Source organism: Heptranchias perlo, chromosome 3 (assembly GCF_035084215.1).
Source record: "Heptranchias perlo isolate sHepPer1 chromosome 3, sHepPer1.hap1, whole genome shotgun sequence".
Lineage (NCBI taxonomy): Eukaryota > Metazoa > Chordata > Chondrichthyes > Hexanchiformes > Hexanchidae > Heptranchias > Heptranchias perlo.
In genome coordinates this window covers 46,197,601-46,223,991 of record NC_090327.1, presented here as the reverse complement: position 1 = coordinate 46,223,991, position 26,391 = coordinate 46,197,601, and the positions used below count along the sequence as shown (strand labels likewise).

Genomic DNA, 26,391 nt, shown 5'->3' with positions numbered 1-26,391 from the left:
CATCACCCTCTGGATGAAAAAAAATTCTCAATTCCCTTCTACCAATTACTTTAAATCCATGCCCCCTGGTTATTGACACCTCTGCTAAGGGAAATACAATTGTAAACAATTTTACAACACCAAGTTATAGTCCAGCAATTTTATTTTAAATTCACAAGCTTTCGGAGGCTACCTCCTTCCTCAGGTGAACGATGTGGAAATAGGTCCTTCTCATCCACTATCTAGGCCCATCATGATTTTATACACCTCAATTAAATCTCCCCTAGCCTCCTCTGCTCCAAAGAAAACAACCCCAGCCTATCCAATCTTTCCTCATAGCTAAAATTCTCCAGCCCTGGCAACATCCTTGTAAATCTCCTCTGTACCCTCTATTGTACAATCACATCTATCCTGTAGTGTGGTGACCAGAACTGTACGCAGTACTCAAGCTGTGGCCTAACTAGTGTTTTTATACAGTTCTAGAATAACCTCCCTGCTCTTATATTCAATGCCTCAGCTAATAAAGGAAAGTATCCTGTATGCCTTCTTAAATACCTTATCCACCTGTCGTGCTACCTTCAGCGATCTGTGAACATGCACTCCAAGGTCCCACTGTTCCTCTACACCTCAGTATCCTATCATTTATTGTGTATTCCCTTGCCTTATTTGCCCATCCGCAAGTGCATTACCTCACACTTATCTAGACTGAATTCCATTTGCCACTTTTCTGCACACCTGACCAGTCCATTGATATCTTCCTGCAGTCTACAGCTTTCCTCCTCACTATCAACCACAGAGCCAATTTTTGTATCATCTGCAAATTTCTTAATCATGCCCCCTACATTTAAGTTTAAATCATTGTTATATACCACAAAAAACAAGGGACCTAGTACCGAGCCCTGCGGAACCCCACTGGAAACAGCCTTCCAGTCATAAAAACTCCCATCGATCATTACCCTTTGCTTCCTGCCATTGAGCCCAATCTGGATCCAACTTGCCACTTTCCCTTGGATCCCATGAGCTTTTACTTTTCTGACTAGTCTGCCATGTGGAACCTTGTCAAAAGCCTTGCTAAAATCCACGTAGACTACATCAAACGCGCTACCCTCATCGACCCTCCTTGTTACCTCCTCGAAAAATTCCATCAAGTTAGTCAGACACAACCTTCCCTTAACAAATCCATGCTGACTGTGCTTGATTAATCCATGCCTTTCTAAATGACGATTAATACTGTCCCTCAGAATTTTCACCAATAATCTGCCCACCACCGAGGTTAGGCTGACTGGCCTATAATTACTCAGTCTATCCGTTTCTCCCTTTTTGAACAATAGTACAATGTTAGCAGTCCTCCAGCACCACCCCTGTAGCCAGAGACGATTGCTAAATGATGGCAAGAGCCTCCGGTATTTCCTCCCTTCCTTCTCTTAGCAGCCTGGGATAAATTTCATCCTGGCGTGGCAATTTATCTACATTCAAAGATGCTAATCCCCCTAATATTTCCTCTCTCACTATGTTTATCCCATCCAATATTTCACACTCCTTCACCTCAACTACAATCTCTGCATCGTTCCCCCTCTTCTGTGAAGACAAACACAAGTATTCATTAAGAACCACGTCTTCCGCCTCCACACACAGGTTACCTTTTTGGTCTCTAATAGGCCCTACTCTTTCCTTAGTTATCCACTTGCACTTTATGTATTTATAAAACATCTTTGGGTTTTCCTTATTTTACTTGTCAATATATTTTCATGCCCTCTCTTTGCTTTCCTAATTTCCTTTTTAATTTCACCCTTGCACTTTCTATACTCCTCTATGCTTTCTGTACTATTGAGCTCTTGGTATCTGACTTCCCTTTTTTGCCTTATCCTACCCCATATGCTCCTTGACATCTAGGGGGCTCTAGATTTGGGAGTCCCACCCTTTTTCTTTGTGGTATTATTTCTTTTTAATACTCCAAATACATATTGACACTTAGTGCTCAAAAACACATGGTACATTCAGAACAAAGTAGTTAAATGAAACTCCTTCTTTGAGTTCATTCTGAACTCTATTCCATGCTGGCTCCTCAGCTCATGAGCTGGCAGCTTTCACATTTCCCATTGGTGTGAGACAACATTTTATTAAGTTGCAATTAAGCTTACTAGAGAACTACCAAGTTTGTGTAATTCAGCTATTTAGGACAAAGGGGACATCAGTTTACACAGGCCATTGTATGAACTGGTGCAACACTTCCGAAATCCCAGAACCAAGATTTACTTGCTAACCCCTTTCAAGTTTATCTTTCTATAAAAGAGAGGATAATATAATCTGCATTTTATTTCACTAGTGAGAAAGGCCACACAAAAGAACTATAGCTACATGTGAGTTTTTCTCAGGGTTGAAATAAAAACAGAATAAACCATCTAATCATGCATTAGCTAAGTGCACAATATGCTTTTATTGTTTATAATTAAATATATTTGGAACAGATAAACAATCAAATTTTTTTTTAACTACTTCTCCCATTTTCTCATCCACCTATTTAGCCCTCTAGTACCAGTCTCTCTCATTACTTTCATAATATTTTAAAACCAATACTCTAAAAACTCTTCAGTCACAAAATGCTCTGCAGATTATGTCGTTTTCTGGCATGAAAGATGAAATTGTGACTACAGGCAGAATGTGAAACCAGTTTCAAATATTAGGATATTTGGAAGGTAATAGAAGCTGGAGTAGGTCATACGGCCCCTCGAGTCTGCTCCGCCATTCAAGCAGATCATGGCTGATCTTCGACCTCAACTCCACTTTCTTGCCCGATCCCCGTATTCCTTTATTCTCCTAGAGTCCAAAAATCTATCCATCTCAGCCTTGAATATATTCAACGACTCAGCATCCACAGCCCTCTAGGGTAGAGAATTCCAAAGATTCACAACCCTCAGTGAAGAAATTCCTCCTCATCTCAGTCTTAAATGTAAGGAATCTTACAACACCAGGTTATAGTCCAACCGTTTTATTTGAAAATCACAAGCTTTCGGAGATTATCTCCTTAGTCAGGTGAGTGAGTGAATGAGAGGTTCTCAAATCGCATATCTTATATTAGGCTGGGACACCATCACACCAATCAAAGGTGTCATTGGTGTTCAGACAGGTTAGCCACAGAAAACAGTAGGTCCCAGTATACTGAATACACAATGGGTCAAATTACACAGACAAAGAGAGAAAGAGACCCGAAAGGCAGAGAGAGAGAGAGAGAATGTCCAGTTGTATTAAAAACAGATAACTTTTTTTTCTGCTGGTGGGGTTACGTGTAGCGTGACATGAACCCAAGATCCCGGTTGAGGCCGTCCTCATGGGTGCGGAACTTGGCTATCAATTTCTGCTCGACGATTTTGCGTTGTCGTGTGTCTCGAAGGCCGCCTTGGAGAATGCTTACCCGAAGATCGGTGGCTGAATGTCCTTGACTACTAAAGTGTTCCCCGACTGGGAGGGAACCCTCCTGTCTGGCGATTGGTGCGCAGTGTCTGTTCATCCGTTGTCGCAGTGTCTGCATGGTCTCACCAATGTACCATGCTCCGGGGCATCCTTTCCTGCAACGTATGAGGTAGACAACGTTGGCCGAGTCACAGGAGTATGAACCACGTACCTGGTGGGTGGTGTCCTCTCGTGTGATGGTGGTATCTGAGTCGATGATCTGGCATGTCTTGCAGAGGTTGCTGTGGCAGGGTTGTGTGCTGTCGTGGACGCTGTTCTCCTGAAAGCTAGGTAATTTGCTGCGAACGATGGTCTGTTTGAGGTTGGGTGGCTGTTTGAAGGTGAGTAGTGGAGGCATGGGGATGGCCTTAGCGAGGTGTTCGTCGTCATCGATGACATGTTGAAGGCTGCGGAGAACATGGTGTAGTTTCTCCGCTCCGGGGGAGTACTGGGCGACGAAGGGTACTCTGTTGGTTGCGTCCCGTGTTTGTCTTCTGAGGAGGTCTATGCGATTCTACGCTGTGGCCCGTCGGAACTGCCGATCAACAAGTTGAGCGTCATATCCCGTTCTTACGAGGGCGTCTTTCAGCATCTGTAGGTGTCCATCGCGTTCCTCCTCGTCTGAGCAGATCCTGTGTATTCGCAGGGCCTGTCCAAAGGGGATGGCCTCTTTGACGTGGTTAGGGTGGAAGCTGGAAAAATGGAGCATCGTGTGGTTGTCCGTGGGCTTGCGGTAGAGTGAGGTGCCCGTCTTTGATGGAGATTCGTGTGTCCAAGATGAGCTTGATGGTGGGATGGAACTTGTTGATGTTATCGTGTAGTCTCGTCAGTGATTCTTCGCCGTGGGTCCATAGGAAGAAAATGTCGTCGATGTATCTGGTGTATAGCATTGGTTGGAGGTCCTGTGCAGTGAAGAAGTCATGCTCGAACTTGTGCATGAAAATGTTGGCGTATTGGGGTGCGAATTTGGTCCCCATGGCTGTTCCGTGTGTTTGGGTAAAGAACTGGTTGTCGAAGGTGAAGACATTGTGATCCAGGATGAAGTGGATGAGTTGTAGGATGGCGTCTGGAGATTGGCTGTTGTTGGTGTTGAGTACTGAGGCTGTTGCAGCGATGCCGTCATCGTGGGGGATACTGGTGTAGAGTGCCGAGACGTCCATCGTGGTGAGAAGTGTTCCTGGTTCAACTGGTCCGTGGGTGCTGAGTTTTTGTAGGAAGTCTGTAGTGTCACGACAGAAGCTGGGGGTTCGCTGTACGACGAGTTTCAGGATGCTCTCGACGTATCCAGAGAGGTTCTCACACAGGGTTCCGTTGCCTGATACGATAGGACGTCCGGGTGTGTTGGCTTTGTGTATCTTTGGGAGGCAGTAGAAGTCTCCCACGCGGGGAGTACGTGGGATGAGAGCACGTAGGATGCTTTGAAGGTCTGAATCGAAGGTCTTGATCAGTTTGTTGAGCTGGTGGGTGTGTTCTTTGGTTGTTCTTTGGTTCTCCCCGGAGCGGAGAAACTACGCCATGTTCTCCGCAGCCTTCAACATGTCATCGATGATGGCGAACACCTCGCCAAGGCCATCCCCATGCCTCCACTACTCGCCTTCAAACAGCCACCCAACCTCAAACAGACCATCGTTCGCAGCAAATTACCCAGCTTTCAGGAGAACAGCGTCCACGACACCACACAACCCTGCCACGGCAACCTCTGCAAGACATGCCAGATCATCGACACAGATACCACCATCACACGAGAGGACACCACTCACCAGGTACGTGGTTCGTACTCCTGTGACTCGGCCAACATTGTCTACCTTATACGTTGCAGGAAAGGATGCCCCGGAGCATGGTACATTGGCGAGACCATGCAGACACTGCGACAACGGATGAACGGACACCGCGCACCAATCGCCAGAGAGGTGGGTTCCCTCCCAGTCGGGGAACACTTTAGTAGTCAAGGACATTCAGCCACCGATCTTCGGGTAAGCATTCTCCAAGGCGGCCTTCGAGACACACGACAACGCAAAATCGTCGAGCAGAAATTGATAGCCAAGTTCCGCACCCATGAGGACGGCCTCAACCGGGATCTTGGGTTCATGTCACGCTACACGTAACCCCACCAGCAGAAAAAAAAGTTATCTGTTTTTAATACAACTGGACATTCTCTCTCTCTCTCTCTGCCTTTCGGGTCTCTTTCTCTCTTTGTCTGTGTAATTTGACCCATTGTGTATTCAGTATACTGGGACCTACTGTTTTCTGTGGCTAACCTGTCTGAACACCAACGACACCTTTGATTGGTGTGATGGTGTCCCAGCCTAATATAAGATATGCGATTTGAGAACCTCTCATTCACTCACTCACCTGACGAAGGAGATAATCTCCGAAAGCTTGTGATTTTCAAATAGAACTGTTGGACTATAACCTGGTGTTGTAAGATTCCTTACATTTGTCCACCCCAGTCCATCACCGGCATCTCCACATCAGTCTTAAATGGCCAACCGCTTATCCTGCGACTATGCCCCCAGTTCTAGATTCTCCAGCCGGGGAAACAACCTCTCAGCATCTACCGTCAAGCTCCCTCATAAGCTTATACATTTCAACGAGATCACCTCTCATTCTTCTAAACTCGAGTATAGGCCAATTCTACTCTATCTCTCCTCTTAAGACAACCCTTTCGGCCCAGGAGTTAATATAGAGAACCTTCGTTGCACCGCCTCTAAGGCGAGAACATCCTTCCTTAGATAAGGAGACCAAAACTGTACGCAGTACTCCAGGTGAGGTTCCACCAAAGCCCTGTACAACTGTAGTAAGACTTCCTTACTCCAACCTCCTTGCAATAAAGGCCAACATGCCATTTGCTTTCCTAATTGCTTGCTGTACCTGCATGCTAATTTTTTGTGTTTCTTGTACGAGGACACCCAAGTCTCTCTGAACACCAACATTTAATAGTTTCTCACCATGTAAAAATTATTCTGTTCTTCTATTCTTCCTACCAAAGTGAATAATCTCACATTGTTCTCCTGCCTCCATCTTGCCCACTCATTTAACCTGTCTATATCCCATTGCGGACTGTGTCCCCCTCACAGCTTACTTTCCCACCTAGCTTTGTGATACAAGAATACAGCATGCTGTACTTTTCAGTTCTATTTTAGAGTACAGGGAATAAAATTCAATAAGGAAAGCAACTGTTTAATTAAAAGCAAAATACTGTGGATGCTGGAAATCTAAAATAAAAACAGAAAATGCTGGAAATACTCAGCAGGTGAAGCAGCATCTGTGGAGTTAACATTTCAGGTTGATGAACTTTCGTCAGAACTGGAAGTAGTAAAGGTTTAACAGTTTTTAAGCAATTGTAAACAATTTTACAACACCAAGTTATAGTCCAGCAATTTTATTTTAAATTCACAAGCTTTCGGAGATTTTCTCCTTCCTCAGGCAAATGTTTCAAGAGTTTTTAAGCAAGTACAGAGCCAGGGGTGGGGAAGAGGGGAGGAAAGAACAAAAGGGAAGCACTGTGGGAGAACCGTCACCACACGGACTGCAGCGGTTCAAGAAGGCGGCTCACCACCACCTTCTCAAGGGCAATTAGGGATGGGCAATAAATGCCAGCCTCGCCAGCGACGCCCACATCCCATGAACGAATAAAAAAAAAGGGACGGTCTATGATAGGGTGGAGGGCTGGACTGATTAAATGACAAAAGGGATGATGGTGCAAGGCAAAGGGGGTGGTAATGGGACAAGTAAAGAAACAAAAGATGGGTCTAAAGGAGCTGTAAATGGTAACAGCAGAACCATTACAAGCACCTGTTGTCTGAAAAAATGGGAGCAGTGGTTATGATCTGATGTTTTTGAAATCAATGTTGAGATTAGAAGGTTATAAAGTGCTTAATCAAAAGCTGAGGTGCTGTTCCTCGAGCTGTTCATTGAAACAGTGTAGGAGGCTGAGGACAGAAAGATCAGAGTGGCAGCGGTACGGAGAATTAAAATGGCAAGCGACTGGAAGCTCAGGGTCAGGCTTGCGGACGGAACGGAGGTGTTCAGCAAAGCAATCACATAAAGGAATTGTTTATCATGTTTTGATGAATGTGCCTTTCACATGGCTTTTTGTAACACATGTGTCACAGTCATCTCTAGCTGCTAGTTCTTGCTCATCTCTTCTGCTGATGCTTCACCAAAGGGAATACCCCATTCTTTTGCAATGTCGTGTAGTGTGAGGCAGTGTAACACACCATGGTCTATCTGACGTGTCTGGGACGTACCGTAAAGAGTCATCTGACCAATCCAGGGAGCAAAAACATTGCCCATGAACTAGAAGTCTCACCCATGACAGTCATTGCTCTGATGTAGGCCTTATACTGTTTTGTTACTTCAGTATAGTGGTTCCTCAGTGGATACATGAGTCACAGTAACACATTGAAACTTGTGGCCCCCAAAAGCCATTGTTTTAACCAGCTATCTCCACTGAAAATAAGGGGCACATATTGCTGCAATATTAGGGTATCAGGTAAATTGCTATTGACATGCTGCAGTGATCAAAAATCATCTATACACTGAGGGAGGAGAATCCCTTCCAGCCGAGTAAACTGCTTGATTGCACACGAGGGCTTGAATAACTAAGGATACAATCAATAATTTACAACATCTTGGAAAATCCAGGCAAGTGTTTATGCTATGTGCTTAATGTAGATGGCCCCGTAAATGGAACAGGCATCGATAACTTGCTTGATGGAGCAGTGGACTAATGAAGTTAGCTTGCTGCAGTTATTGTTCATTTCAAGTCAGCCAACACACCTTTAATGAATTCTCAATTCCTAGTCTGTGCTGAGTTAGCTGATCGCAGCCAGGGCAACAGTACAAGCACTAAAATCAGGTAGGGTACCTCCTCTAATTGCATCAGTGAGCCTGCTGGAAAGTGTATGATTGTGAATGTGGGCTCTGCTGTGATGCTCTTCATAGTTAAATAACTGCTGACACACTCATTGCCCTGGGTCACACTGGCTGCCACCATCTGTGGAATCGTATTCTAGCGAGAGACAGCAATAGCTTCAAGGGGTGCGGAAGGAGAAAACTGGTGAAAATAAATCAACATACCTTTAAAGCAAATTTTAAAAAATCATTCCATAAATTAGCTGCAAACTAAATGAGAAAGGAGGCCATGAGGTTGTGGAACTCAGATCTCAAAAGTATCTGAAAGCTAATTCTACAATGTCTAAGAACCAATCAAAAAGGCAACATAAAGTAATACTCCAATTAGGGTGCAATGATGCATAGCACAGGAGGGGAAACCAAATTAAATAATATCCCCATATGGCACACGAAGAAGCTATTTTCAACATTAATTCCACTGTGCTCAGGATAGTTTCAACTTCTTTTTTTACTTTACCTGTATAATAGGCCAAACTGTAGGGATAAAAGAATGAAATAGTGGTACTGACATAAATATTTCTACCATTTCCTATTTCAATAAAGCTTGTCAGATAGTTACACTATGCACAGTCCTTTAAAAATGGTTTGCTCCTTACCTGAACAAGTCATCAGCAAGTGTCTCTTCCTTAGCTTGCTGACTTTGCTCCTGGGTCAAAGAAAGTTTGGAATATATTACGCTGGAATTTGTATGTCATTAAAAACACTCACATTGAGGAATTATTTAGTGTAACAGGTTAACAAAATCTCTAGCCAGGGTTTTATGCTTCTATGGCTACCAGCCGTAGTGTATGAAAAAAAATTTCAGGCCGGTGAGTGCAGAAGAAGAAAACCCAGGCCTAGGTCTCTAATCCATGGGCAGGATTTTAAATGGGGAAAAACGGGTGGGTTGGGGATGGGGGGCATTGAAAATTGCAACAATTTCAGACCCACCCCCAACTCACCCATTTCCGGTTTTCACCAGGGCGGGATGAGGGGTGGGCAACCAACCCGCTCTCCGGAGGCAGGTTGGTCACTAAAACCTTTCAAGGTGGCTGCGGGCCTCCATTTTTTCAGGTTTTGTGATTTCAATCTCTGAAGGCCGGGATTCCCGGGTCTTCTCCATGTCATGTGAGAGGAGGTGAGTAGATCTGAAACAGCAGGTAGGTGCCTTTATAGCACAGCGTGTGGGCCCGAAAGAGCAAGAGTGCTTCCCCCAGGCCCAACAAGCCTACCTGCAGCGACCCCCCAAACGATCGCAACCCCCGATCCCCTCTCGGTGACTGACACGCGATTCCACCCCCCCCACCCCCCATGACTGACTCCCATGCCTACCCCCCATCCATACAATCTAAGACTTACCTGAAGATGTCCTCTTCCTTGCTCTGCTTCCGTCCGACTGAGACCGGCCTGTCAATGAGGCCGGCCTGTTGGACGGGAAACCGACAAAAAAAGAATAAAAGAACGTCCTTACGTAAAAATCGTAAGGACTTCCGGGAAACCCCTACTTCTGGGTTTCTCCATCCGCGATTCGACCCCCCACCCCCACTCCCCTCCCGGCTCCAGGCTAAAATCCTGGCCCATGTCATACCTCCGCTTCTTGTCTTAACCACTCTTCCATTTCTGAGCTCTTTCTGGTTTGATAAGCCTTCAGATCTGTGCCCCCAATAATTTTAGGAAATTCTTCTGCCCCAGGATACACAACCTACCATAATGAAAAAAGTTTTAACAAAATGTTTAGTTAAAATAGCACTTTTAACTAATCAATATACAATTGTTCAAACTTGCATTTAAAAAAAGCTTTTAAAAATCAATTAAAAATGCTGCAATTCAGCATCTGAATTAAAGCACATTCCCATATAAACAGCACAATAAGGTATTCTCCTGTATTGTTTCCAATTAGGCAAATCACAAGCAAACCAGCCATCTTTAAGCACAAAACATTTTCTTGGACAGAGACAGAACTCCTTGGAATGACATTATATGTCATCTTGTGACAGCCAAGATTGATTTTCATACTAGACGTGTCGAGAATGTTTTTCTTTGAAAATTGCAACGCGAGAAACTAGATACAATTATCCATAATATTAAAGTCGAACGTATACAAATGTTATTAACCTTTCTAAATTTCTTAAAGTTCTTCAGTTGGCTGTCCTCTGCATTTGAGACAAGCATTCCTCCATTTCCAGGCTGGCTAACAACAAGCGACTTGAACACAGTTAACATAAGCTTGCTTGGAAGAGTCTCGTTATTTTCAGATTCATGAAGTAATTCCAAATTCTATAAAGTAAAGCAAACATTCGCATAATTATCACAGCAATTACAGATATATGAATGCTCATTTGATCATTGATTCTTTTTCTGTGAATGGTGCATCTGAAGTCATGATTAATATTCATAAGATGATGTGTCTTGGGCAGTATTTTTGTGATATATATTGTAGAATGGATTTAGAAAAACATTTAGTTACTCTACTTTCCCACAAATATTGGTTGCATAACATAAAACGTCCTAGACATTTCATTTTTTCTTTAAAACAAAATAACTTTAGTGTGGTTTTGGGAGTATTTTTATTGTCATTTACTTGGTGCAAGTCAAAATGACCTCATTAGTCATCAAAGCAATCATACAGCTTCCTAGGAAGCTCTGGAGCTTTTCATGAACTAATTCCCAACGGCCTATGATACAGAAATGTTATTTCCAATTGAGGCTGAATGTACACTTATCACAACAGAGTTACACTCACCTCAACTGTGGAAATAAAAAGTATATATATCACAAGATGTTTTTCATTGCATTTATTCAGGAGAGAGGGTTCAACATTATATGTTCAGAGTTGTATTTATTTATTTATGCTCACAATTTTTACTATCATATCTAATAGGGAGTGTATTTTTGTACTGCATCCTACTGAATAAACAATTTAACCCAAAATACATGGTACTATTTCATGAATCACCAGATACCGCCAGCACGCACATTATATGAATCCATTATTCACATCTAGAAGGAGCACTATATTACTATTTCTAACTGAAGAATGAATTATAGATTATTGTTAGTCTACTGCACATATGGTTCATCTCAACAAAAATAAACCTTTGTTTAAAAATGTAAATCACTTTTATGATTAACTGGTGGAGGTCCTGTTGCTTGGCTCACAGGTAGTTTGGGGCCTAGAGATTGGAGCCATTTGCTAAGTGATTGCCTGAGGTTGTGCTCAAGACAATCGGAGCTTGCTAAATGATACCCCCATTTGTCCTATGTGCTGCTTAAAAAGCAGATTCTGATTTTTTTTTTATTTGTTCATGGGATTTGGGCGTCGCTGGCAAGGCCAACATTTATTGCCCATCACTAATGGCCCTTGAGAAAGTGGTGGTGAGCTGCCTTCTAGAACCGCTGCAGTCCGTGTGGTGCAGGTTCTCCCACAGTGCTGTTCGGTAGGAAGTTCCAGAATTTTGACCGAGTGACGAAGGAACGGCGATATATTTCCAAGTCGGGATGGTGAGAGACTTGAAGGGGAAGGTGCAGGTGGTGTTGTTCCCAAGTGCCTGCTGCCCTTGTCCTTCTAGGTGGTAGAGGTTGTGGGTTTGGGAGGTGCTGTCGAAGAAGCCTTGGCGAGTTGCTGCAGTGCATCCTGTGGATGGTACACACTGCAGCCATGGTGCGTCGGTGGTGAAGGGAGTGAATGTTTAGGTTGGGGGATGGGGTGCCAATCAAGTGGGCTACTTTGTACTGGATAGTGTCAAGCTTCTTGAGTGTTGCTGGAGCTGTACTCATCCAGGCAAGTGGAGAGTATTCCATCACACTCCTGACTTGTGCCTTGTAGATGGTGGTAAGGTTTTGGGGAGTCAGGAGGCGCGTCACTCACCGCAGAATACCCAGCCTCTGACCTGCTCTTGTAGCCACAGTATTTATGTGGCTGGTCCAGTTAAGTTTCTGGTCAATGGTGATCCCCAGGATGTTGATGGTGGGAGATTCGGCGATAGTAATGCCCTTGAACGTCAAGGGGAGGTGGTCAGACTCTCTCTTGTTGGAGATGGTTATTGCCTGGCACTTCTCTGGCGCAAATGTTACTTGCCACTTATCAACCCAAGCCTGGATGCTGTCCAGGTCTTGCTGCATGCGGGCACAGACTGCATCATTATCTGAGGGGTTGCGAATGGAACTGAACATTGTGCAATCATCAGCGAACATCCCCATTTCTGACCTTATGATGGAGGGAAGGTTACTGATGAAGCAGCTAAAGATGGTTGGGCCTAGGACACTGCCCTGAGGAACTCCTTCAGCAATGTCCTGGGGCTGAGATGATTGGCCTCCAACAACCACTACCATCTTCCTTTGTGCTAGGTATGACTCCAGCCAGTGGAGAGTTTTCCCCCTGATTCCCATTAACTTCAATTTTACTAGGGCTCCTTGGTGCCACACTCGGTCAAATGCTGCCTTGATGTCAAGGGCAGTCACTCTCACCTCACCTCTGGAATTCAGCTCTTTTGTCCATGTTTGGACCAAGGCTGTAATGAGGTCTGGAGCTGAGTGGTCCTTGCAGAACCTCAAACTGAGCATCGGTGAGCAGGTTATTGGTGAGTAAGTGCGTTTGATAGCACTATCGACGACACCTTCCATCACTTTGCTGATGATTGAGAGTAGACTGATGGGGCGGTGATTGGCCGGTTTGGATTTGTCCTGCTTTTTGTGGACAGGACATACCTGGGCAATTTTCCACATTGTCGGGAAGATGCCAATGTTTAGCTGTACTGGAACAGCTTGGCTAGACGCGCAGCTAGTTCTGGAGGACAAGTCTTCAGCACCACAGCCGGGATGTTGTCAGGGCCCATAGCCTTTGCTGTATCCAGTGCACTCAGCCATTTCTTGATATCACGTGGAGTGAATCGAATTGGCTGAAAACTGGCTTCTGCGATGGTGGAGGCCGAGATAGATCATCCACTCGGCACTTCTGGCTGAAGATGGTTGCAATTGCTTCAGCCTAGTCTTTTGCACTCGCGTGCTGGACTCTGCCATCATTGAGGATGGGGATGTTCATGAAGCCTCCGCCTCCCATTAGTTGATTAATTGTCCACCACAATTCACGACTGGATGTGGCAGGACTGCAGAGCTTTGATCAGATCCGTTGGTTGTGGAATCGCATAGCTCTGTCTATAGCATGTTGCTTCCGTTGTTTAGCATGCATGTAGCCCTGTGTTATAGCTTCACCAGGTTGGCACTTCATTTTTAGTTATGCCTAGTGCTGCTCCTGGCATGCTCTTCTACACTCCTCATTGAACCAGGGTTGATCCCCTGACTTGTTGGTAATGGTAGAGTGAGGAATATGCCAAGCCTTGAGGTTACAGATTGTGTTGGAATACAATTCTGCTGCTGCTGATGGCCAGTTTTGAGCTGCTAGATCTGTTCTGAATCTATCCCATTTAGCACAGTGGTAGTGCCACACAACACGTTGGATGGTGTCCTCAGTGCGAAGACGGGACTTAGTCTCCACAAGGACTGTGCGGTGGTCATTCCTATCAATACTGTCATGGACAGATGCATCTCCGACAGGTAGATTGGTGAAGACGAGGTCATGTAGGTTTTTCCCCTCGTGTTGGTTCGCTCACCACCTGCCGCAGGCCCAGTCTGGCAGCTATGTCCTTCAGGACTTGGCCAGTTTGGTCAGTAGTGGTGCTACCGAGCCACTCTTGGTGATGGACATTGAAGTCCCTCACCCAGAGTAGATTCTGTGCCCTTGCTACCCTCAGTGCTTCCTCCAAGTGGTGCTCAACAAAGCTGAGGGAGGGCAGTAGGTGGTAATCAGCAGGAGGTTTCCTTGCCCATGTTTGACCTGATGCCATGAGATTTCATGGGGTCCGGAGTCAATGTTGAGGACTCCCAGGACCACTCCCTCCTGACTGTACACCACTGTACTGCCACCTCTGGTGGGTCTGTTCTGCCAGTGGGACAGGACATATCCAGGGATGGTGATGGAAGAGTCTGGGATGTTGGCTGAAACGTTGACAATACTCTGCTTTTACTGCACTTCCAGCTATGTGAGCTTTCAATCAGTTTTTTACTTGTATAGCAGTGAGTATCAATACTGATTTATGGTTCTGGTTAATGAGGCCATTGATGGCAAGAAGTTTTAATTGAGAGAAAAATAAGTAAAGAAAAAACGCGTCGTGTTTGTGGAAGATGGGGGTGGGAAAAAATGATCATTGGTGGGAGGAACCATACAAAACCCTGGTTAGACTGCACCTGGAGTACTGTGAGCAGTTCTGGGCACCGCACCTTCGGAAGCACATATTGGCCTTGGAAGGAGTGCAGCGTAGGTTTACTAGAATGATACCCAGACTTCAAGGGTTAAGTTACGAGGAGAGATTACACAAATTGGGGTTGTATTCTCTAGAGTTTCGAAGGTTAAGGGGTGATCTGATCGAAGTTTACAAGATATTAAGGGGAACAGATAGGGTGGATGGAGAGAAACTATTTCCGCTGGTTGGGGATTTTAGGAGTAGGGGGCACAGTCTAAAAATTAGAGCCAGACCTTTCAGGAGCGAGATTAGAAAACATTTCTACACACAAAGGGTGGTAGAAGTTTGGAACTCTCTTCCGCAAATGGCAATTGATACTAGCTCAATTGCTAAATTTCAATCTGAGATAGATAGTTTTTTGGCAACCAAAGGAGTTAAGGGATATGGGCCAAAGGCAGGTATATGGAGTTAGATCACAGATCAGCCATGATCTTATCAAATGGCGGAGCAGGCACGAGGGGCTGAATGGCCTACTCCTGTTCCTATGTTCCTATGAACCATACAAGTTTGCACCACAGAAGAAGGCCATTCAGTGCATCAGGTCTGTGCCAGCTCTTTGATAGCACAATCCAAACTAATTCCATAGCTTTGTTCTTTCCCCATATGCCTATCTTCTTCTACATTAAATGTTTATCTACTTTTCCATTAAAAGATGCAATAGGCTATGCCTCAACTATTAAATCTGAGATAGATAGCTTTTTGGCAACCAAAGGTATTAAGGGATATGGGCCAAAGGCAGGTATATGGAGTTAGATCACAGATCAGCCATGATCTTATCAAATGGCGAAGCAGGCACGAGAGGCTGAATGGCCTACTCCTATTCCTATGTTCCTATTCCCTCTGGCAAAGCATTTCTATTTCAGTGAGACTAGGGTATTAAGAACTAATGTTACACCAGCTAGGCAGATTGCATTAGCCTCATCGCTGTTCACCCGCTTTTAGAGCGCAGAGTGTCAGTCAGAGAAGCATTGTAACCTGGATAGAATCCAAAGTAATCTTTCTGGTAATAAAAACAAATCAGAACTTTACAGGAACCTGCAATATGGGATCAACTTCTCATTTATATTTATTAAGTATATTTTTAACAAATTATCACTTATTTATTATAACATTCACTTTAGTTGTGATAATCATTTAGATCAGATTGCTCTTTTCTTTTAATACTGCCTGGTGCATTAACCAAATTTGGTCAGCCAGGAGTAAGATCATTACTGTCATTTATGCTAGATGTGACCACTATAAAAGTGATCTTATAAAAAGGGCAATTCACATGTTACTTAACTGGAAGGTACAGAACCACACAAACAAACCTTACCAAGTCTAATCTAATTAATCATAAAGGCGCTTTGTATTATGATTTAATAAGGTTAGATTTTGTATGGTGTAAAATATTTACATTATTTGACTTCTTCTTCAGAGGTGCAGATAACTCTTGGTTAATTTCAGACTCCTGTTTTACTTGTGATGTCTTTGCATGTTTGGATACAAAAAACAGAATACATTTATAAACTATAATTTACACTTCATTATTACCATATCCTCAAGCTTTTCTCTGCTGTGCAAACCTCATTATAAATCTAGATACCAAAAGTATAAGTTTTAATCATGCTTGAATTTCTCTATTAACTATAGCAGAATTTTTAGCTAGGATCAGTTTCTAAACAGGTTTAACAGAGTTGGTGCAATGAAGCTTTCAATGACACATATATACACACATATGGCATGCAATACAATTTTTTTAAGCATAAAGTAATCTGTATTTGCATTGCAAAAATAACTAATCTACATGTGAAATCTACATATTTGAACAAAAATGTTATGTATGCCTGAAGCTTCATTTACACATAATGTAGGAAAAATGCTTACCACAGGTTTAAAAATTCAAATCAGCACATTTTAAAAACAAATAGATCTTCCCATCCAAATTTAGAGATCTTATCGTGCCAATGATCAAGAACACTGGAGTGATGGAAGCACTGGTCTTCAGTACTGTCCAAAAAAGTCCATAAATAATGAAATAAATATACTGAGTTCTCTGATGGCTCAGTTGGTAAAGAGAAAGTGATGAGAATTTCCAAAGATTGATTTCTTGTCAATGCTGAATTAGCTGATCTCAACAGGGCTGGCAGTATGGGTCATTACAATTGATCCCAGCACCCCTGGGTTGGAAAGAGGAAAATTACCCAATGTTCCTACTCCTGATTGCTATTTAGTGACACCTGCTGGAAAGCACACATCAGACAACGACTCACAAAGCCTTCAGGAGAGGAGGACAGAAAAACAACAAGAAGATTCTTTAAATTTTTTTAAAGCTACAACACAGGGCTACTGGTGGCCAGGCACCCTCTTTAAATATTGTTTTGGAGGTTGGGCGGCAACTCCTTAAAACATAATGACAAGAAAGGTAGTTGGACTTATGAAAACAGTTACTTTGTCTTGTAAAGGAAGGAAAGGTCTTGCATTTATATAGCACCTGTCTTGTACTTGTGAAGATTATCCCATGTGCACACAGATAAAACCATCAATTTAAAAAAAACACTACTCACAGATGCTTTAGTTCCACCTTCTGATACAGATTCATCTTTTACATTGAAAGACAAAACCTCGGGTTCTATCTTTCTCCTTTTACTCGCTCCCAGCTGTTCATGCCTGGAAAGTGACATGTCATCTTTCAGGTTTTCATCTTCTGGGTCTTTTCTTTTTTTCCGTGTTGTCATTTCATGAGCAAATTCAATTTTCCCAGGGACATTTTCGTCAGTTGTTTCTTTTTCACTTACTCCTCCAGGACTTCCTTTTGAGCCCTCAGCAGAGGATTCTGTTTTGAGGTTTTCAAAAAAACATTCGGACTGAGTGCTCTGGCTAGTGAACTCAGAGTTTCTCTTCTCTAATATAGGCTCTGTGATATGCAGCTGATGGCCAAAGGGTAGATTTGGCTCCTCTGTTCTTGCAAATTTAGCTTGGGATGATCCAGTCTCCTCTCTTTCCCTGTTTATTTTTTATATATACACACACATAAGAGAGATTTCAATTTCTATATTTTTAATTCCAATTCTTTTCCTATCTAAATGCAAGGCATCTTTCTTATCAACATTTACACTTTGAGTAATGACCTTCTCAATGTTCAAAATAACATTTTGGTTTCACAGACCATAACATATAATAATTATAAAGTAAAATTAGAGAAAAGTATATTGCCAGTACATTCCTGGATTTGTTTTTAATACCATTTTGGTGAAAAAACTATAGCCCATGAAGAGTTAAAATTAACAAAACGAAGGCACACAGGTTTCTTGACTCAAATTTTTTAACTTTAATTTTCAATTTTATTACACTAACCCATGCACCCACACCACCTTTCAGATCATACATGTCTTCCAAGCTAGAAGCTGGGAATGTTTATTCTGGAGAAAAGGTGGCTTGGGAATCCCAAAAGGTTTTAAATTGTAAGGTGGAAAAAGATAACCAAACCCCTAGTTATTGAACATAACCACAAAAACAGTAAGGGGGCACACACTCAAGCTCAGAAGAGAGAAGGTGAATAGTTAATTAACTACTTCAAAAAATAGGCAGTAATTGTGTGAAACAGAATATAGAGGGAGAGGAAGCAGACAGCATTAGCAAATTCAAGTGGGAGTGGGATAGCTTTTCTGGTGAAAGTAGGGATTGAAGGATACAATAGACTAAGAGTATGGTATTTTATGAACTTGGGATCGCCAGGTGGATTGCAATGGTCTTTTGTGGACCTATACATTCCTATCTTCCTATTTAATTTCAGCTTATAGGAAATATGTTGAAAAGGGAGACTACCAAACAGAGCTTGCAAAAAGCAAATGACCAACTTGCTTTTGTCCCTTTTTTTAAAAAAAAAGCAAATTAAAAATAGTTAAATAGAAATCAAACTGAAAAAGGACAAACTAGCTGATCGTACTACTGAAGGAGAAAACACCATTAAAGGTTTCATTAGATATCTTTCTTTCAATATTCCAAAGTTTCACCTTTTTCTTCCCACTGGCTGAAAGAAGTTATGCAGCGAGCAGGATTGCTTTTGTGAACAAATGTTGTCTTTCTTTTTAACATCCTTGAGTTTTGTTGCTTTGGATGGCTTTTTGTCACCAGTGGTAAATGTTTGTCTCTTTTCTGCTTTGTTCTTAAACTTCTGTCTTTCATTTGTTGAAAATAACAGCTTCATGCGGGATGTTTCCTTTACTACAGAAATATCCTGAGATATTATTTTGCTTTCCTCTTCCCTTTCAGGTGTTTCTTTTACCACTCGCATGCTACTTATATTCATTCTGTAACAAGATTTGAGAGTGTTTGATACAAGCTTTAAGCTATGGTCAAGTACATTACTAAATTATTTTAATATCCAATTGAACAATTTCCCCATCTGTAGTTACTCAGTAGAGATGCAAATCTCCTAGACCTCTCCAAAGAATTTCAAATGCAAAAAATAGAAAATGCATACATGAAAAACCTTTCTGTAAGTTATGTGTTGTTACTATAGTGCATCATGCATTAAGTTAAACATTTAGTGTCACTGCTTGTTGGCATACTAACACACTGTGCCAAACAAATAGGAACATGGACTTATAGCCAGTGTATTTGACAATGCAGTTTAACAAATTTGGAGAAAGTGTGAAAAAGTGAGGGAAGAGGAAAAATAATTAAAACTGTAAGTTAAACTCAGCATTTCCACACAACCTACAATGGCCAATTACAATGGTTTACCAGCAATTCACTGGACACAGGTTATCTACTTATCCTACATCAGACTCTCATAATTGATAAGGGTAGGGAGAGGGGGAAAAAAGATAGTAGGGTAAGAGGAAAGGATGGGAAGGGGGAGTGGAAGAGAGGACTGAGGCAGAGGAATTCAGATCAGTGAGGCATAGGGATTGAGGCATTCATGGGAGAAGAAATACATCCAGTTGGGGATGGGAAATTCAGTCTGGGGGAGGGAGGTTACTGTAAAAAAGGAAATGAAGCATGATAAGTGCATCCTGTAAGGGAGAGGGTATGTGAGATTTGCAGTCAAAATCTTGGACTTAACAGCTTTAACGTTACATTAAGTGTGGCCCAATTGTAAATAATTGGTTAAATTACAATACTTTCTCAGTGTCACCTATAGCCAGTCATTTTTTTTTAAGATAATAGGTGTACGTATTCAACATAATTTTTATGGTCTATTTTGTATACATATAAATAATACATTTTTTAATAGAATTTTATTTGTAAGATTGTCAGTTTATTTTCCGAGGTGGAAGGTTGTGTTAATATCGGTGAGTGTCTCATCTGCACTGATCCCAATTAATTGTTGATATTTTTATAAGTGTTCAAGAAACTTAAAGCTCTTTTCCTGCAGTGGTAGAACCAGTTTATGAGGATTCTGGCTGGGGGTTGCAGTGCTGGGCGGACAAAGGATCTGGAGGTCGGGGTAGGTGAGGAATCAAGGTAAATTCATGTTAATTGTTGACGTAAAAAGTATGACTCGAAATAGTGAGAGAGGAAGTAAGGTTTACTGTAGGAAGTGTGTGCCATAAGAATTTTTAATATATTGATACACATACACAAATAAAGAGATATTCAGAACAAAGCTACTACTTAAGAATATAAAATATAATTGGTGAAATATTTCCTCAGATTGCAGTTTGTTATGTTTTGAGTCCTACAGTCAACCAATAGAAACCCTCCATACACAATTCACTTCACAACCATATTGTTCTGGGGCAAACCTGCAGCATGGCACCTTGCCCTGCATCAAGTGCACCAATCATTACCGGTACCGACCAGAGTGGTATTGAAGTCATGCAGCAGGCTTACTCACCCCGATATTCTCTTTGCTGAATTGAGATGACTGGGATGCTCGTCCCACTGAAGAATGCTACAGGTAAGTCAAAAGGCCACAAAGAGAAAAACAACAGGATAATTTTTCTGTATTCAAGGTAAATATTTTGCTTGGCTGCCTGCTTGATTACAGATAAAGTCACTTTGTACATGTCGATTTTATGCTCCTAATCCTTAATTGAACTTGCAGTGAGTCAATAACATTTACAGTGTAGTGTACTCTAACAATTCTAATTATAATTGAACGGCTATGATCACAACCAATAAACAGTTATCGATTTCTGCATGTAATAGTCAAAAATAGTTCTCCCCTCTCCATTTACTGGAGAAGAGTTTCTAATTTTAGATTAGACCATTATTAGAGACTGACTAGATCAGTGCTATTTTAAAATTTCTATATTTCTCTTTCCAATTTAGTGATAATAGTTCAGGTTAGAAGTAGCAATGACCCACCAAACCACTGCAAATCTTTCTCTTTGTTAGTACTTTCTAAAACTACCTCAGTATAATACTTTCCCAGTCTTTACCATTACAAATAGTATACACAAGTCTAAGTGGCACAATATGCCAGAACTGAGAGGTTATATCTATCAGGAAAGATTGAACAGGCTGGGGCTCTTTTCTCTAGAAAAAAGACTGAAGGGGTGACCTGATAGAGGTCTTTAAGATTATGAAAGGGTTTGATAGGGTAGACGTAGAGAAGATGTTTCCACTTGCGGGGGAGACCAGAACAAGGGGCCATAAATATAAGATAGTCACTAATAAATCCAATAGGGAATTTAGGAGAAACTTCTTTACCCAGAGTGATTAGAATGTGGAACTCGCTACCACAAGTTGAGATGATTAGCATAGACGCATTTAAGGGGAAGCTAGATGAACACATGAGGGAGAAAGGAGTAGAAGGATATGCTGATAGAGTTAGATGAAGTAAGGAGAGAGGAGGCTCGTGTGGAGCATAAACACCAACATGGACCTGTTGGGCCAAATGGCCTGTTTCTGTGCTGTACATTCTATGTAATAGACCCTACATTGGGACAATTGTGCTGTAAGAATATGGTTTAAAACAAGCATAGAAAATAGGATGGCAAAGGTCCGTATCTGAGGAAAATAACTTACAGATACCCAAGAAGTCATTGAAAGGGTGCTGAGGCATTAGAACGGCGAAGAACAGCAAGATTCATGAGACAGGGTGTCCTAACCTAATATAAACATACTAAGACCTGATAACGGTAAAAGGCTACATTAAACACTAAGACATTCAACAATCCTTGGTGTTTTTTGGAGAGTCAGCATGGATTACGAACAAGAGATAAGACCAGTGGTGCTTACATACAGAACAACGCAGCTGAATAGTATAAAGATAGGGCATGCTCCCTTCCAAAAGTTAGAGCTCTCAAGAGGGGACGGTCAGAAGTCCATTGCCACGGGCAGTCCACGAAGACTAAGTCTGATCAACTTGGGCTCGGCGACAGATCAGGTTGTATTCATTGCTGGTCATTAATGTAATCTGTAGACAGTTATATTATAATACTGTTGCATGTAATGTTGAAGACAGCTGTAGTACAATGCTGTGTAAGTCAATCTATTAAACTTGCTATTTTATAACCACTCGAGCTAGAATCAAGCGGTTATTGTTGATGGATTAACAACGCATAATTGTGACAGTAACAGGAGAAATCCGCTAACATAACAGCGTCCCTTGGTGGGCCCGAGTTTTAAAGGTTTAAAGGTTTGTTAAGAGAATTGACTGTATTCCGACGAGACCGGGGGGGGTGGGTGTGGTTCTGACTGAGTGAGGTAGCCACACCTCAGGCCTGTGGGAGAATAAACTATGGCGAGTGCACCGGCTGGTTTATGCTCGACAGTCCACACGTACATGGAGAAGTCAAGGTTAGGGTCATGCATGCCCTTGACAAAATAGGAAAAAAATTGTGTTGGAGGATGAGGAATTAAAATAGGAACATGTTAGTCTTTGTGTGAGGTAAAGACTGAGATGAAGAAACTGGTATGGGAGAAGGAAATTAAAAAGGAGGATTGGAAACCAGGAGTCTTGTTGTTTCAGCCACAAGAGTTAGGGAGGTTGAGAAAGGAAGTTGAAATTCAGAAGGGTAGGTTGAAAGATGAGGAAGAAAGAAGAACAAAAAGATGAAGGAACCTTCACCACACCAGGCTTGGGTGAGGACACAGACTGTGAGCTTGAGACTTCGAGTTGGTACAGAACGGGGTTAAGTCACAAACATCAAAAACTGAAATTTGGTTTAAGTAAAAGAAAAAGGTAATCTATGATGGAATCTAGAAGGAGAAAGGGAGAGGATCACAAGCTACAGAATGTGTTCTTTTGTCTTCAGTGTATTGTCTCTTTAAAAAGGCTGAGCTCATTATGAATGCTTTCTTTTTGCTGTCACGGGCTACGGCCCCTTTTAATGCTTGTTATATGTTTTCCTCTTGTTTAATGTAACAAAGATTTTGTTTAGCTGTGAAAGCAGTTATTTCCAGTATTTTCACAGATTTTGGAAAGGTGCGCCTGAAGAACAAAACGAAAGACAATGTAATTTACTGGATTTTAGTAATCACGTGCTATATTGATAATTTTGTCTGTTTGTCTTGTATTTAATTTTGATATTGCTGAATTAAAATTGGAGGTTAACGGAGGTTAATGAACCTATCAAATTGTGGAAACCAGATTTTTATTGCGGCCACAGTAAAATTCTGGTTCTTATAAAAATGTGGGAGTCTCAAATTCCCGACATGAAATCATCACAATGAAAATTAACGTATCTGAAGTTGTGTTGAGTATTGGTGAGTGTGAATTGATCAGATTGAAGTTGTGTTGAGTATTGGTGAGCATGAACTGATCAGATTGAAGTTGTGTTGAGTATTGTTGGGTGTGAATTGATGTGTAGGGAGTTAATGTGTATATCTGTAAATTGAAGAACGATATCTTGTTATCTAGTACAAGGCATCAATTTCGATAATTTTGGTATAATCATCTTGGTTGTACTAAAATGGGATAGCTGTTAGCAAAATTGAGAGCACCACTTTTATCTTGTGACTGGATGTCGTCAGAAAAAGTGAGTGAAAAACAGAAAAGATTAAATAAAGGATATCTCGTATCTCCTTGATAGAAAAAGCAGAAAACCTAACAGCTAGGAGAGTTGGTTACGACCATACCCATGAAAAGCATGTGGAAAAGGAAAATTTGAAAGCTATAGTTGTGTTATGACAAGAACAGCAAATTATAAAACTTAAATTAGAAACCGAGGGAGACCTCAGCAAAAAGTTGATGGAACAAAAATTAGAGGTGGAAAATCAATTAGCTCATACAACTGCTTACATCATGACTTTGGCTGCATCAGTAGATTACCTTAAAACCCAAGGTACAAACTAGAGTCAGAAAATTAGTAGCATGTAATGCCGAACTACAACAACAGGAAGGTCAGAATAAAATGTGATAAAAGAAGGTAGATGAGTTAAGTAGTGCCTTACTAGGAGTCCTAAGTCAAAAACCAGGACGACCTTCGTAATTGAGCAGGAGAGGGAGATTATACACACTGTCAAAAGCAAATACAGGAGCTGGAGGAAAGAATAAAATCCAAGAAAGACACTCAGACAGGAGACAGAATTCTTGAAGAAGCACTTAGATCACTCCGATCCTGCCCTTCCCCAGCATTTCCCTGCTGCACCCCCCCCCCCCCCAACAAGTGTGGAAGCATAAACAGCTCAGCGCCACCCTATGAAAGTCAGAGCTAGGGGGATTTGGAGGAGGAGGAGGTGGTACGGGGAAGATAGTAGAGACGGAAGTCACGGTAGGGGATATAAGCACTCGCCACACGGTAGTGTGGACTCAAAAACGACAGGAGACGGAGGAAGGTATCTTAGGAGTAGACTGGATGGGGAAAAAGCAATGTGGTAGAGGACATGAGTGCAGACTCTCCACAAGGAGGGCTGCTGATAGGGATACAAGGTCAATATGACCTAGCAGTTTGCCTCCGACACGAACGGAGAGAATTTGATCAACTGCTAAAGAATGCCCCTGTTGGGTACAACACAAGACCAAGTGTGGCAGAATAGACCAAGTAGCACAGATTGACCAGTCGGTGCCATATAAATTTGCTTTCACCCTACGGGAGCAATAGTATAACTGGACCTGTTTACCACTGGGATTTCACAACTCCCCCACCATCGGTGGAACAAACGTTCACCAACTGTGAGAAACACCTTTTAATTGTCTACTGGGGCACTAACAAATTTGCCTATATCACTGGATTAGATGAAGTCATACTTATGACTACCCAGACCCCCCATCAAGCTGAATTAGCCACAGTGACCTATGTCCTCCAGATGGATGTAGGGGAACAAGCCCTGACCATTTTCTCAGACAGTCATTTTACTTATTTCTCACTGACTGATTATTTACCTATCTGGGAGAAACGAGGGTTCACCTCAGTGGATGAAAAGCCATTATCCACCACTGAACTCTTACAAAAAGACTTTGCAACTGTCACGTAATTGAACACATTTGGTAGCTATTGTAAAAGTAAAGGCACATTTTATAGATAAATTGGTATCAGAACGATTATCAGAACCGAATCATCATCCCCACAGAACTCAGAAAAGAGACTGTCCAATGTACTCATATGTTCAGCGGACATCAGAGGGGACAGAGTTTGGACCAACAACGGCTTGAGTAAGTATTATCTTAAATAAATGTTGAAAATGCTTTAACAACTGGAATTTGATCTGCAACATTTGTAGATAAAAGGTTTGAAAACGTTTTGCCAAAAGTAAAAATAAAAACAGAAAATGCTAGAAAAGTTCAGCAAGTGAGGCAGCATCTGTGGAGAAAGAAAGAGTTAACGTTTCAGGTCGAAGACCTTTCGTCAGAACTCAGAACTTGCCACAAGTAATTTTGTTTGGGCTAAGTTGAACTTAATCTTTTGTCTCTATGACAACAATCTGGAAATGTTAGACTAACTAAAAACTAAGATGAATGAACTGAAACACTATCTCCCGACAAAAGGTTTATAAAAAAAAATTACGTAAAAGTGACGTTGAGGTACACTGAGAACGCTGCGTACGTCTAATGATATTGTTGTTTTGTTTCTGCAAAGAAGTTAACCCCTTCCAAGGACACCGACGTCTGTTTTTAATTGACCAAGCAACAACCGTTGCATTTTATTTAAAATAATTGGCATAATTAAATTGGATATTTCCCCATCGTGACTGAATGAAATCATGAATTGACAAATTAACCCCTTGGGCTCTCAAGAAGAGCCACAATGGATTTCCTGTGTTTCTTTTAAACAGGGGACCATGTGTTTGAGACCGCGTGAGTGTTGATAGTGCAGAATTACCACGAATAGCTCTTTGACATAAAAATGGCTTCACAAAGTTACGGAGCAACCTTTGCTGGAGAAATGTCGGTGCAGGAAACATCCAGTGATGTGAAGAATTCAAGACCTTATCGGCAGATATCAAATGTTACAACATGGTGACATTTAGGACTAAGACTTAAAACTTGGATTTCGATAATTCAAAATTATATAGAGAAGGAAAAGCAGTCATCAGCCTTGATCCAAATTGCTTTTCCTCTTTTGAAAACGGTTTGATTTGTTTTTAACCCATTTATTTTCCAAGGCAGAGTGCTTATAGGAGGGGAGGATTACTATCCAACAGCAATTACAAGCACTCCTGTCTCTACAGTAAAACCACAAAGCCTGGACATAATTTGTTTCTGAAATTGGAATTGATAAGATAAATTGATATGAATTGCTGTTCAAGCACTCGAGAAGGGAAGATTTATCTGTAGTTTAAGGGGATAATCAAATTATATTTTAAAAGTCCAGTCTAAATGGTTCCTATCAAATGCTGTGTATCAAGGAAGAAAGTATTTTGAGGGGGGAAATAAAATTGTACATTAACA

General features: G+C 41.8%; 1 protein-coding gene across 6 annotated transcripts in view; it reads right to left on the bottom strand.

The window, feature by feature from the left end:
• nbn (nibrin) overlaps positions 1-26,391 on the bottom strand; it is a 54,488-nt gene that overhangs the window by 8,533 nt on the left and 19,564 nt on the right. For 2 of the 6 annotated variants that reach the window (XM_067979398.1, XM_067979416.1), the window contains exons 10-16: positions 20,449-20,505; positions 18,620-18,916; positions 17,171-17,609; positions 16,021-16,092; positions 10,441-10,602; positions 9,914-10,027; positions 8,943-8,992 (exon numbers count right to left, since the gene is read on the bottom strand). In XM_067979398.1, coding sequence (XP_067835499.1) covers positions 8,943-8,992; positions 9,914-10,027; positions 10,441-10,602; positions 16,021-16,092; positions 17,171-17,609; positions 18,620-18,916; positions 20,449-20,505 — 1,191 coding nt within the window. The remainder of the gene's footprint in view (positions 1-8,942; positions 8,993-9,913; positions 10,028-10,440; positions 10,603-16,020; positions 16,093-17,170; positions 17,610-18,619; positions 18,917-20,448; positions 20,506-26,391) is intronic. The other 4 variants (XM_067979412.1, XM_067979417.1, XM_067979404.1 and 1 more) reach the window with 4 other exon arrangements.